The 11,798-nt window shown below is 45.6% G+C and overlaps 2 protein-coding genes across 2 annotated transcripts in view; both read left to right on the top strand.

Annotated features, from left to right (window-relative positions):
• Positions 1-1,753: 1,753 nt before the first annotated feature.
• On the top strand, positions 1,754-11,003 carry LOC103734439 (cytochrome P450 2B1-like; the record flags this gene model as incomplete). Its single annotated transcript, XM_029563641.1, has 6 exons — positions 1,754-2,050; positions 2,970-3,146; positions 3,608-3,749; positions 6,283-6,470; positions 6,667-6,808; positions 9,939-11,003. Coding segments are annotated over 6 exons (1,128 nt in total), but the record flags the coding sequence as incomplete, so codon positions are not given.
• Positions 11,004-11,480: 477 nt separating this feature from the next.
• The window catches only part of LOC103734446 (cytochrome P450 2B11-like), a 12,485-nt gene continuing 12,167 nt past the window's right edge, over positions 11,481-11,798 (top strand). The window contains 1 exon segment of the mRNA XM_029563640.1: positions 11,481-11,487. Within this exon segment, the coding sequence (XP_029419500.1) occupies positions 11,481-11,487 (7 nt within the window).

Genomic DNA, 11,798 nt, shown 5'->3' with positions numbered 1-11,798 from the left:
CTGGACTCTAGAGTGATGGATTCAGGATTTGCTTTCAGGTATTTTGATAGCTGTTGGAGTGGTTAAAATAGTGTCTGTTCCCTATCAAAAGCTTCTAGATGGAGGGGCAGAAGCAAATTTATCTATCATTTTAGAACAATAGCTGGTTGTCTCCCTTAGCTACAGGTGGGCACTACAGTATTGGAGCCCAAGATTTGAAGTCTTATATCTGAGCAGCACTTTCTGGTTAGGAACAAAATTGTCAATGAGAAAAAATTGTCTAAATAAGTTTTTATATAGACTTAAACCTAATGTCTGGGAAGTATAATACCTTGAACTCTTAAAGAAGACGATGACTTTACTCTTTGGTTATACTTTCCTTTGGGTGTTTAAAACCATGCAGTTGGACCAAATAAATCAACAATATTTTTACACTTAAGGCCATTTGAGGATCTGTTCCTCAGGGGTCACATGGGCCCAGGAGGAGCCCCTGGCTCCTTTCCTTTACCAGTTCCATCTATGTGAAGATAAGTCAAAGGTCCTGCTTGAATGTGGCTGGCTTCACTTGGACTGGACACTGGTTGAAGTCCATTTAGTGGGGTCTCCATGGCTGCCTTGAACAAGAGGACAAGTGACACACCACATTTACAGGACATTTTGAGAGATGAGCCATAGTCCCCTGGAGGTTAGTAGACCTAGGAGGGCAAGGAGATAGTCCCCTGGAACTAGTTGACCTAGGAGGGCAAGGAACAAAAACTGTCCTTTAAGTCCCTCTGACCATATTAGTATAGGCCTTAAAGAAGGCTGTTAAACATCCAATAAGGTTACTTCCACCAGCCTGGTACTTTTAATTATCATGTGCTATGTAGATAATGCTTGGTTAAAAAACCAAATATTCTCAGATATACATTGACTAGATATATATTTTGTTCCTTTACCTAAAACCTTCATAATACACATGTTGGTGACATAGTCCTTTATTAGCACCTTATTTCTTCATGCCGGGTGTTTAGCATCTCTTACCAACATTTTTCCAGAGACTCCAAGATGTCATAGCAGAGGCAGGAAAGGAGCAAAAGGCACAGAGACTAAAAAGAAAGACAGGATGTGGGCGACACAGAGAGGGCAGATATCAAGATAGAGAGGGAATGATCATCAGGAAGAAAATACAAGGGGAAGGGGAGAAGGACAGGAAGACTGAGAGACACGTAAACAGGCAATCAGAGAGATGGAGAGATACAGAAAATCAGACGAGCCTCAGGGAAGGATCTGCAAAGCCATCAGAGAAGGCAGACAGATGAGACTCACAGAAAAGGGCCACACTTGGCCTTCTTACCCTCAGGGGCCATGGCTAAACCTGGCATACACAGGCATCAAGTGTAAGCGAATGGTAATTCTGGAACACCACAGAGCCTGGACATCAAGAAGAGGGAGGAAGTAGGCTGACAGATAGTGGAGAGAGCGATCCACTGGCCACTTCTCTGCGCCATTATTGCCAGCAGGCCTTAACTCTTACTAGTCTCAGAGTGGGAATGGGGGCCTGGAAGGAGATGGCGTGGAGACTGCACAGCTCTACTGCTAGGTTCCCAGGGTCTGAAACCCGGCCCCAGTCATGAGGAGCTGTGTTTCCTTGGTGAAGTTAGCTAACTTCTGTGCCCATCTACAAAATGGAGAGGGGGATGGTATGATGATAGAATTGCATCTTCTTGACAATGTTGTGGGAAAATTAAATAAAGCAATACATAAAGAGCTTAGAACAGGGCCTAGGACATAATACGTGTTGGTGGGTGTTGGCTCTTACTGCCCTGCTTTGACTAGTGAGTGGTGGGGACAGTCTCACAGAGAGGGCACTGAAACTGTCCCCCAGGTCCTTGATTCTGTGTCTCCTGTTCTATCTTCTCACCCTCCAGGAGCCCCCCTGGATCCCACCTTCCTCTTCCAGTGTATCACTTCTAACATCATCTGCTCGATTGTCTTTGGAGAACGCTTTGACTACAAAGACCAACAGTTCCTGCGGCTGCTGGACATGTTCTATCAGTCCTTCTCCCTCATCAGCTCTTTCTACAGCCAGGTCAGGGGACAGGAAGAGACGGGTGTCCTGGAGAAAGGGAAAGGAAAGGCTGCTTTGGGTGTGCAGAAGGATGTGTCTTTGGGTTGAATGGAGGGTACAGACAACACAGAGGGACAGAAAGGCTGAGCCCTGGAGGTGGGGGAGGGAGCGTGCACAGGAAGGACAGATTCGGGGTGCAGAAACACAGAGCCAGAGTGACAGGAAGGAAATGGGGAGTTCAGGAATGGGGGTGGAGCTCTTGGTAGAGGGCTTGCCTGGGATGCCTGAAGCTCTGGGTTCACCCAAGTACTACTTTACCTCTGTGAGATGGTGTACCACTGGAATCCTAGCACTGGGTGCTGAAGGCAGGGGATCAGAAGTTTAAAGTCATTCTTGGCTACCTATTGAGTTTGAGGCCAGTCTGGGAGACATGAGATCCAGTGTCAAGAAACAAAACTACACAACACAAAACCAAATAAAACAGGAGTTAGAGAGATGGCTCAGAGGTTCAGAGAACTGAGTGCTCTTTCCCAGGACCAGGGTTGATTCCCAGCACTCACATAGTGGCTAACAACCATCCATAACTCCAGTTCCAGGGGATCCAATGCCATCTTCTGAAGTCCATGGGCTGTCCATGACACGGGTGCACTTCCATACATGCACATACACATAAAATAAAAATAATAAAATATTTAAAAACAAGACAAAACAAAACAAAGGAGGGCTTTGGAGGGTGGAGAGAAGGAAAAACAGGGAGGCTGAGAATACAAGGCAAGGGCTAGAGAAAGACAGAAAGCATGAATATGAGGGAGAGAGAGAGAGAGAGAGAGAGAGAGAGAGAGAGAGAGAGAGAGAAGAAAAAGAACAAGTTGCATGTGCACTCCCTGAATCCTGAGACTTGATGGCTCCAGGTGGCCTCACAGGCCCTTCTGTGTTCTAGGTGTTTGAACTCTTCCCTGACATCCTGAAGCACTTTCCTGGTACCCACAGGCAAATCTCCAAAAACCTGCAGGAAGTCCTCGACTACATTAGCCATAGTGTGGAGAAACACCGGGCCACCTTGGACCCCAGCGCCCCAAGAGACTTCATTGATGTTTACCTTCTGCGCATGGAGAAAGTAAGATCTGCGAGAATGAGAAGGTGGAACGTGTGGGAGTGAAGTCTGGGAATGTGAGGAGAGGAGGGGGAGGAGGATAGGGACGAGGGGCAGGACAATGGAGGGGAGGCGATGCAGAAGGATGGGGACATGCAGACAAGAGAAAGGGAGAAAGTGAAACAGGGAGGGAAAAGGGAGTTTGACTGGGGAAGAAACACAGGGCAGGAGACAGGAAGCAGAAACCCCCCACGGGAAGAAAGAGCCTGGGAGACAAAAGATGACAAACATAACACGGACCCACAGAGAGTGAGATGAAGGAAGAATAAAGAGAGGCCAGGGACATGATGGGAACAGAGACATGGGAAGTGGTCCACACAGTGAGTCCGCAGACAGGGCGGTGCCCAGGGATATGAGTGTGCCTTCCTGCGTGCACACTCTAGAGTCTCCTGACCTGCCCTTCTTTCTCCCCCATCTGGAACCAGGAGAAATCCAACCAACAGACAGAGTTTCACCACAAAAACCTCACCATCTCCCTGCTTTCTCTCTTCTTTGCTGGCACTGAGACCAGCAGCACCACACTCCGCTACGGTTTCCTGATCTTGCTCAAATATCCCCATGTGGCAGGTATGTCAGAGATAGCCAGCTGGGAGGGTTTTCTTACTCCCTTTTGGATGCAGAGGTTGGTGTGGATGAGAGAGTCAACACTGGCTTTTTATTTCTGGAGGTCTGCCGGCTTTGGTCTAGCTCCAAACTAAGCCAGTCATATTGTTGAGTGATTGAACACTTTATTAACCTGTTCTTCCATTGTTTTCTCCCATCACATAAAGATTGGTCTGTCTATTCATCCATCCATCCATGCATCCCTCCATCCCTCCATATTTCCTCTCATTAGCCACCGATCTAGTCATGTACCCACACAACCATCCATCTGTCCATCCATCCATCTATCCATGCATCCATCCATCCATCCATCCATTCATCTTTTCATCTACCCACCTATTCATTCATCTACTGATTCAATTCATGTACTCACCTATCCATTCACCCATCTACCCATCTATCCATTCACCCATGGATAATAAATGAGTAGGTGGACTGAATGGTAAATCAATTATTTTTTTCCAACTCACAGAACATTTTATTCATACAAGATGTATAATGTCAGTTCAGAATTTTAAAGTGCTTTTTGATGTTTTTTTTAAACAGGCAATTTTAATAACTTCTGTAGAGAAATAATAATTCTTTAACTAAAAATCAAAATGAAGGCTGAGAATATAGCTCAGTTGATAGCCCTGTGTTCAATACCCAGCACCATATAAAACAGACATGGCTCACATTCCTCTAATCCCAACACTTCTGAGGTGGTAACAGGAAGATCAGCAGTTCAAGATCCCAGCAGGCTCAGAGTACTGACAGAAGTAAGGAAATGTCAACCAGGAAATGCACAGGATGAAGAAGCAAGGCCTGGCTCCAAATGCCCATCCTTACAGGTTTCACCTAGTACACAAGGACCCTGCACAGTAAGGACTTTGTGGACTGGCAGATGGGCTCTTTCTTGGCTCTCCACCACAGAAGGATCAGCATCCAGCAAAGACCCTCAGAACACAAATGCATGCTGGCAGGTGGGCTGGCCCAGCCCCTAGTCCCTCCAGCGGTGTGCACACTGAGTGTTGCAACACTGATAGAAATGCCTATTCATCCACCCACAGCTCTATCCATTCATCTACCCACCTAACTGTCATCGGTCCATGTATTCATCTATTTATTTATTCATGTACCCAACTCATCTAACCATCAATCCAGCCAAGCACACAGTCACCCACCCATACATTTATCCACCCACCCACTCATCTATCCACTCAACAATGTAATCATTCACTGACCAACTAATTTGTGCACTCATTGATTCTTTAATCACCGAGGGCACATATTTCCTTTGTGATTTTGATTAATCAACTTATAAGTTTATTCTTTGATCACTGATGGTTGTTATTAATTCATTGATTTGTGAGTACAGGCATCTATCCTCCTATCAACAGGTTTTATTCTTTAATCCTTCTACCAAATGTTCATCATATCCATCTTTCACTTTTCCATCTATTCTTCCAAGTATCCATTTAATTTAACTCATCCATCTGTGATTGATTTACCATCCACTCCACCTATTTATTTATTCCTATATTTACTCATGCTTTCACAATTTATTAATTCACACATTCTTCCATAAATCTAGTGGATACCTGATTATTGGTCCATTAAGTTCATTGATTTTCTATGAACCATTTATGAACTGTTTCATATATTGACGAGAAGTTCGAACACATGCATCCAGACTTCAGTTTGTTCATTGCATTCACTCATCAATCTTTCCATTCATTAACTGATTTAATCTATTGATTGACTTATGCACTCATTTTTTCATGCAGCTGTTGATGGATTAATGTATGGATCTACTTCCCTGCTGTACTCCTGTGGACCTAAACCAAGGTTCTTAGTCTCCAGTCCTTAATATGCAATTCCATGCAAATTTAGTGTGTGTGCGTGTGTGTGTAACTGTGTGTGTGGGGAGACAATTCATACAGCTCATTGTCTTCTAAAGGTGATGATTTTTTATTGCTTTTGTCCCTCCTGCCCTCACCCCAAAACGATTGCCCTGAGGGGTCCTGATGCAATAACCTCTTGCTGTAGGTTTTTCTTATAGTTTGTGGCAACAGTTGGAGCTTACTGAGGAGAGCTTTTAAATTTTTATTTATGTATATTTAATATGTATCAGTATTTTGTTTGCATGTATATAAATTTACCATGTTTTGCAATGTCCTTGGATGCCAGAAGAGGACTTTGCAACTCCTGGAACTGGAATTACAAACTGTTGTTACCCCCTCTGTGGGTGCTGGGAACCAAATCCAGGTCCTCTGCAAGAGCAGTCAGTGCTCAAAATGGCTGAGCCATCTCTCTGGTCTTGAGAACTTTGAATACAGTCTTAAGCTGTAAGATAGATGGTTAAGTTCAGGACAGTTGTAAGTGTCCAAGAGTGTGTTGCAACTTTCTCAGGAGAGTCGCCTTGCTGTGTGCTCTCCTTGGGTTACTGGTTCACAGAAAATAATGTCACTGCAGAAATGCCTGTGAAGTGGGTTCACTGTTTCTTTTCTTGGTACAGAGAAAGTCCAAAAGGAGATCGAACAGGTGATTGGTTTACACCGCCTACCAACCCTTGATGACCGCATCAAAATGCCATACACTGAGGCAGTCATCCATGAAATTCAGAGATTTTCAGATCTTCTCCCGATTGGTGTGCCACACAAAGTCACCAAGGACACTCTATTCCGGGGGTTTCTGCTCCCCAAGGTGAGACCATGGGATTCCATATCTTTTTGGTAGAAGCATCCTCCATCCTCCTAAGTCCCCATCCCAGCCTGTTGGTGGCTTGTCTACAGAGTCTCCATGTTTTATTTATTTACTATTTTTTATTTATTATTCATTAACTGGTTTGCACTTGGCATCAGGGAATGGTAATATCTTTTTATCCTGTACTTCTCCTCAGAACACTGAAGTATACCCCCTCCTAAGCTCAGCTCTCAATGACCCACGTCACTTTGAAAAACCAGACACCTTCAACCCTGACCACTTTCTGGATGCCAATGGGGCACTGAAGAAAAATGAAGCTTTTATGCCTTTCTCCACAGGTAAGATGGTCCTGTGATTCCTTTCCCAGACACCAGGGAGCAAGTCCATCCTCCAGGACACAGTCAGCAATATATCTCTTTCAGCTGTTTTGCTTGAATTATCCCAGTTCACCCTAGCTGCAACAACATGAGGGGCTGGAGAACAAAAATAAATTCGTATAAGGAGTACTTTGAGAAAATGTTAAAAAAACCCATCTAAACCAGAGAAAATTAATTTTCTTAAGAAACAACAGCAGCAACATGCAAACACCATCATGAGCACTGCTATGAGCTGGGTAGTCTTAAAGCTGTTTGGATTTTTCCTTGATCCCTGGGGAGTTGGAGTAGGTCTTGACACATGTGTCTCTACAGTATGGTTGGTAACAGCTCCACTTTGGCCTTACTGGGGCGTGCTGGAGAAGAGGCAGCATGGCGTGTGTTGGCTGCGCTGATTGGCTGCGACACTGTTATTTGTTGACAGAATATAATCTCAAGTTAGTTTGAAGGTCACTTGCCTGTTAAGTTGGGTTAAAATGTGTTATGTAGAGTCTGCCTTAAGCCAAAATTTTGAATTTAATAAACTTTACACACTCTACCCATGAAAACCCCAATGCTCAGATTTCCTATATTCTGGGAAAAATGAAATCCCCAGAAAAAACTCTCTAGGCTTTTATTTTCTGTGCTAGGACAGAACCCAGGACTTTGCATGTGTTAGGCAAGTTCTCTTCAAAGAGCCAGACCCTGGTGTCTCACTGGTCGATCTAGACAAGGCTCTACTGCTCAGCCGTGGCCCCATCTCCTCAAGGGTGGATTCCACACAGGCGCTCTAGTGCGGATGCAAGCCCCAGCCCCTCCTTGGTAGAGTCTAGGCAAGTGCTCTACTGCTGAGCCGCACCCCAGCCAAGAACTGCCTAGTCTTGAGTGTCATAGTGTCATAGGCTCAGCCCTGTTCTGGCTCTGTCCAATATGATGGTCTCCTCCCTCATTTAATCTTCAGAGTTGGGGACAAGAAGCAGAACGGGATAAAAGTGGATGCCTCCGTTCAATAGTCCTAGCCTAAGTTTAGAGAACGGTAGAGATGTGGAGAAATAAGGACAGACGTGAAAAGTAGAGAGATGATGAAACGGAAACAAAGACCACAATGAAGGGAGGCACAGAGAGAGGGAGACAGGGTGACCAGGGCGGGAAGAGGCATTTTGTAAGACTCGGAGTGTGAACATGAGACAATGGAAGAAGGAGGGTGGTGAGGAGGAAGGAGGGGAGGGAGTAAGAAAAGGAGAGAGCAGGACGAGGAAGGGAGAGGGAGAAAAGCAGGATGAAAATGGGCACAACCGGCTGGGGAGATGGCTCAGCAGGTAACAGCACTGGCTGCTCCTGCAGGGGACTCGGGTTTCGTTCCCAGCACCCACATGGCGGCTTACAACCATCCTTACGTCTCGTTCCATGGGATCCAGTACCCTCCTCAAATGTGTGCAGGCATTGTACAACAGAGTACACGTACATACGTGCAGAAAGAACACTCTTACACATAAAATAAGTAAACATTTAAGAAATAGAGAAAAGGGACCTAAAGGCAAAAACTTGGAATGAACAAGTGACAAGTATCTTTAGAGAAGAGAAGAAGACGAGTAAGAAGAGGAGGAGGAGGAAAGGAGAGAATATGAATGTATATGGGGAATTTAGAAAAAACAAGCAGGAAAGAAATGGTAAAAATAAACAAATAGTGCCTGACAGGTAGACAAAGGTTCGGGTACACTGCCTTGGGCAGAAAGAAAGAAAAACATGGAGGCAAATTTTAGAGCTAAAGAGATATTTACAGTGTCCAGTAGCCAGTGCCAGGGTTGATAAAGCTGTGTGGAGAGTGAGATGTCATTAAACTGTTCTGGAAAAATTGAGGCCACAGAACCAGTTTTAGAACTCTGCCAGTGAGCTTCTGTAAGAATGTCTAAACTCATGTTCTGGAGATGCCAAAGGGTATGAAACTTTCCCAGACACCTCCATGCAGGCACCTCCTGAAAGACCCATGGGTGGTTGGGAAATCCTGCCTCCACTTGTCTCCCCCCCCCCCAGGGTACAAAGTTTGTTTTTTAAGAAGTACTGAGGTACAGGGCAGGTGCTGGTCTCTGCTCAGGCTGACAGGCTTCCTTTGCTTGAATTCTGCTCCATGTCCATAGTTTCCAAACCAGCCCCAGGCATCATGTGGAGCTGAAGACCCCACCTCCTCATGTGCATCAGTTCCATTCTCAATATTACAAACAATTATTTCAGGGAGCTTCTTAAAGCTCATAGATCACATGCTGAGTCCAGAAGATGAGAGAGCGAGAAAGAGAGAGAGAGTCTTGTATACTCCCACCACAATTAGTCTTCCATTTTCTCCATCTTTCTCTCCTTCTGTCTCTGCTCCCCCCTTCCCGCCCCTTCTCTCTCCCTCAAGAGCCGCTCCTTCACTCCTCTCCTCCCCCCTCTCCTCCCTTTCCTTCTCTCCATGCCTTCCCCGCCTGTTTCTTCTTCTGTTTCCTCCCCTCCCTCACCCCTTTCCTCCCTTCACCCTCTCCATTTCTCTTCCTCCTCCTCCTCCCTCTTCCTCCTCCTCCTCCCTCCTCCTCTTCCTTTCTCCTCCCCCCCCTCCTCTATTGGATTTTGAAGACATGTTCTTGCTCTATAGTCCAGGCTGTTCTGAACTCATGATCCTCCTCCTCAGCTTCCCAAGTGAAGGAAGACAGCGATGTGCCATAATGTCTGCTCATAGAGGAGTCTCAGTACCATCCAGTGCTCATCTAGGAGTCTCGACACATGCCAACTTCACACTCGAAATGGCCTTGGCAGGTGAATGCCATTGTCCATAGGAGAGAAATGAAGTACACAACAGATGTCAAGTCATAAATGTGTGCACATTTACACAAACACCCTCATACTCAACTCCAAGTGGATTCTCACCTCCTCTGGGGCAAAGGAGCCTCTAGAAACAGTGTTTTGCATGTTTTTGTTGTTGTTGAGGTTTTGGTAATTTCTTAATAGTCCTCCTGAATCACAGTTAAGAACGAAACTCACACACATCCATTGCAATGGGCACAGGTGTCTGGGCTCAGGGATGGCACAGGAAAGAGACTCTATACCTGGGGCTCACATGACTCACCCTCTGTGTCCACAGGGAAGCGCATTTGTCTTGGCGAAGGCATTGCCCGCAATGAACTGTTCCTCTTCTTCACCACCATCCTCCAGAACTTCTCCGTGGCCAGCCCCGTGGCTCCAAAGGACATTGACCTCACTCCCAAGGAGAGTGGAGTGGGCAGAGTACCCCCAACATACCAGATCAGCTTCCTGCCCCGCTGAATGAGCAGAAGGAAGTGGGTCTGTGGCTTCTGGAAGTGTTTCAGTTCTGTGGAGAATGGCCCCATCTTCCCACCCCAGAGAAACCTCAAACCCAGGCCCTAGGCTGCTGCTCATGTCCTCCCATCACACTGCTGCTCCTCCAAGCTCCTCTCCCATATTGATAGAACCAGAGAAAACAACCATGTGCCTGTGTTGGTGGTGACAGAGATCCTGGAGGCCACAATACCTGATGAACCACTTCTCTCTTGCTTGTAGCAACCACAGTTCCCATCTATCAGCTCCCTGTGCTCCATGGTCTGTGCTAGGGGACTCTGCATATGGTCTAAAGTCTGTGTCGATGGATGAGCCTCATTTGTATGTTTTTATATAAATGGGGTAACACAGTATGTAATCTTTTATGTCTGGTGTCTTTTACTTCATATATATTTTCGAGGTTTCTCATGTTGCAGACCATAGACACACACCATCAAAGGCCTCTGTTTCTTATCATCATCAACCTGCATCTTCTCGGTAAGCCAGAGCCCCCCCCATCCTATGTCCCCTGAGCTGTATGAGCCAACAGAGCTACCTTGGATGCCCTTCTGTTTCTCTTTAAATCTCCCAAATATCACACAATCACTCAAACCCTGACCTCCCTGGTCAACAGAGGATTCATGCCATTTTTGCATGTTACCTATTGGTTGTCATTCCTGGGGATCTTCCTAGAAGGACTTTTAGTAAGAACCTTCCTTTACGTCAATGCCAGCTTTGTGTAGGGCCACCCTGTTGTCTTCTTCACTGCTGTATTGTGAGCACCTGGAGTAGCAGGTGGCCTATACCGGGTGTTCAGAATGTTTGCTGAGGAATAATAAACAAATAAATAAATAAATGACCAAACCAGCTATCACTAAGTCACCCAATATGTGCGAGACTTCTATGTCTTTTATATCTCACTTTCTTCTGATTCCAAGGGCAAATCCCCGTCTCCAAGGGGTTCAGGATGGCCCCAATTCTGACTGGAAACGCCTCTTGATCACTGTCTTACTACCTTCTACCAGAAAGTGGCTAGAAGCCATCCATTCAGTGGAACCACTTGAAACTCGGTCTCCACACATCACACTGCTGGCCTCTCCGCTCTTCCTTAGGGAACTGTTGTTTGTTTGGCATCGTCACCCATGAAGGTATCTCCAGGTGGCTGGTGGCCAATGGGAAGCCAGCTTTCTGTTGTAACCCTGAGATATTAAATTTCTACGTGCCATACTGGGCTCCCTGCAGCCTTTGGAGACTTACCAGGAGCTCTGTCAAGGTGGATTCCTGGCACATCCCACTCCAACAACCATAGAAGTGAAACAACAAAGAGACCAGCCAGCCCTTCCGGAGAATGTGCCGTAGGTAGAGTGCCGGAGTCCAGCCGTGCGGTTTCTGTTTTACCATAGAAGTGTAAGACAGCCTGTCCCCATTTGCCCTTTAATTCTTTGAATTTAATATTTACAGGCAGGCGTGTATGTTTGAGAGAATTATTTTTCTCATGGGAATGGCAATAACCAACTCTTATTTATTGTCTAACCAATATTCCAGTTTATCTTTTTCCTCTCCCTTTTGCTATTTCTTCCTGAACGTTTTGTACTCTTTGAGTCATATGATTATTTTCTCTATTTCAGTGTCCTTTATTATTCTGTTGCCATTTATCTTTAAGGGA

Source organism: Nannospalax galili, unplaced genomic scaffold (assembly GCF_000622305.1).
Source record: "Nannospalax galili isolate Female #2095 unplaced genomic scaffold, S.galili_v1.0 scaffold857, whole genome shotgun sequence".
NCBI classification, from domain to species: Eukaryota; Metazoa; Chordata; class Mammalia; order Rodentia; family Spalacidae; genus Nannospalax; species Nannospalax galili.
This window is presented reverse-complemented; position numbering and strand designations above follow the sequence as displayed.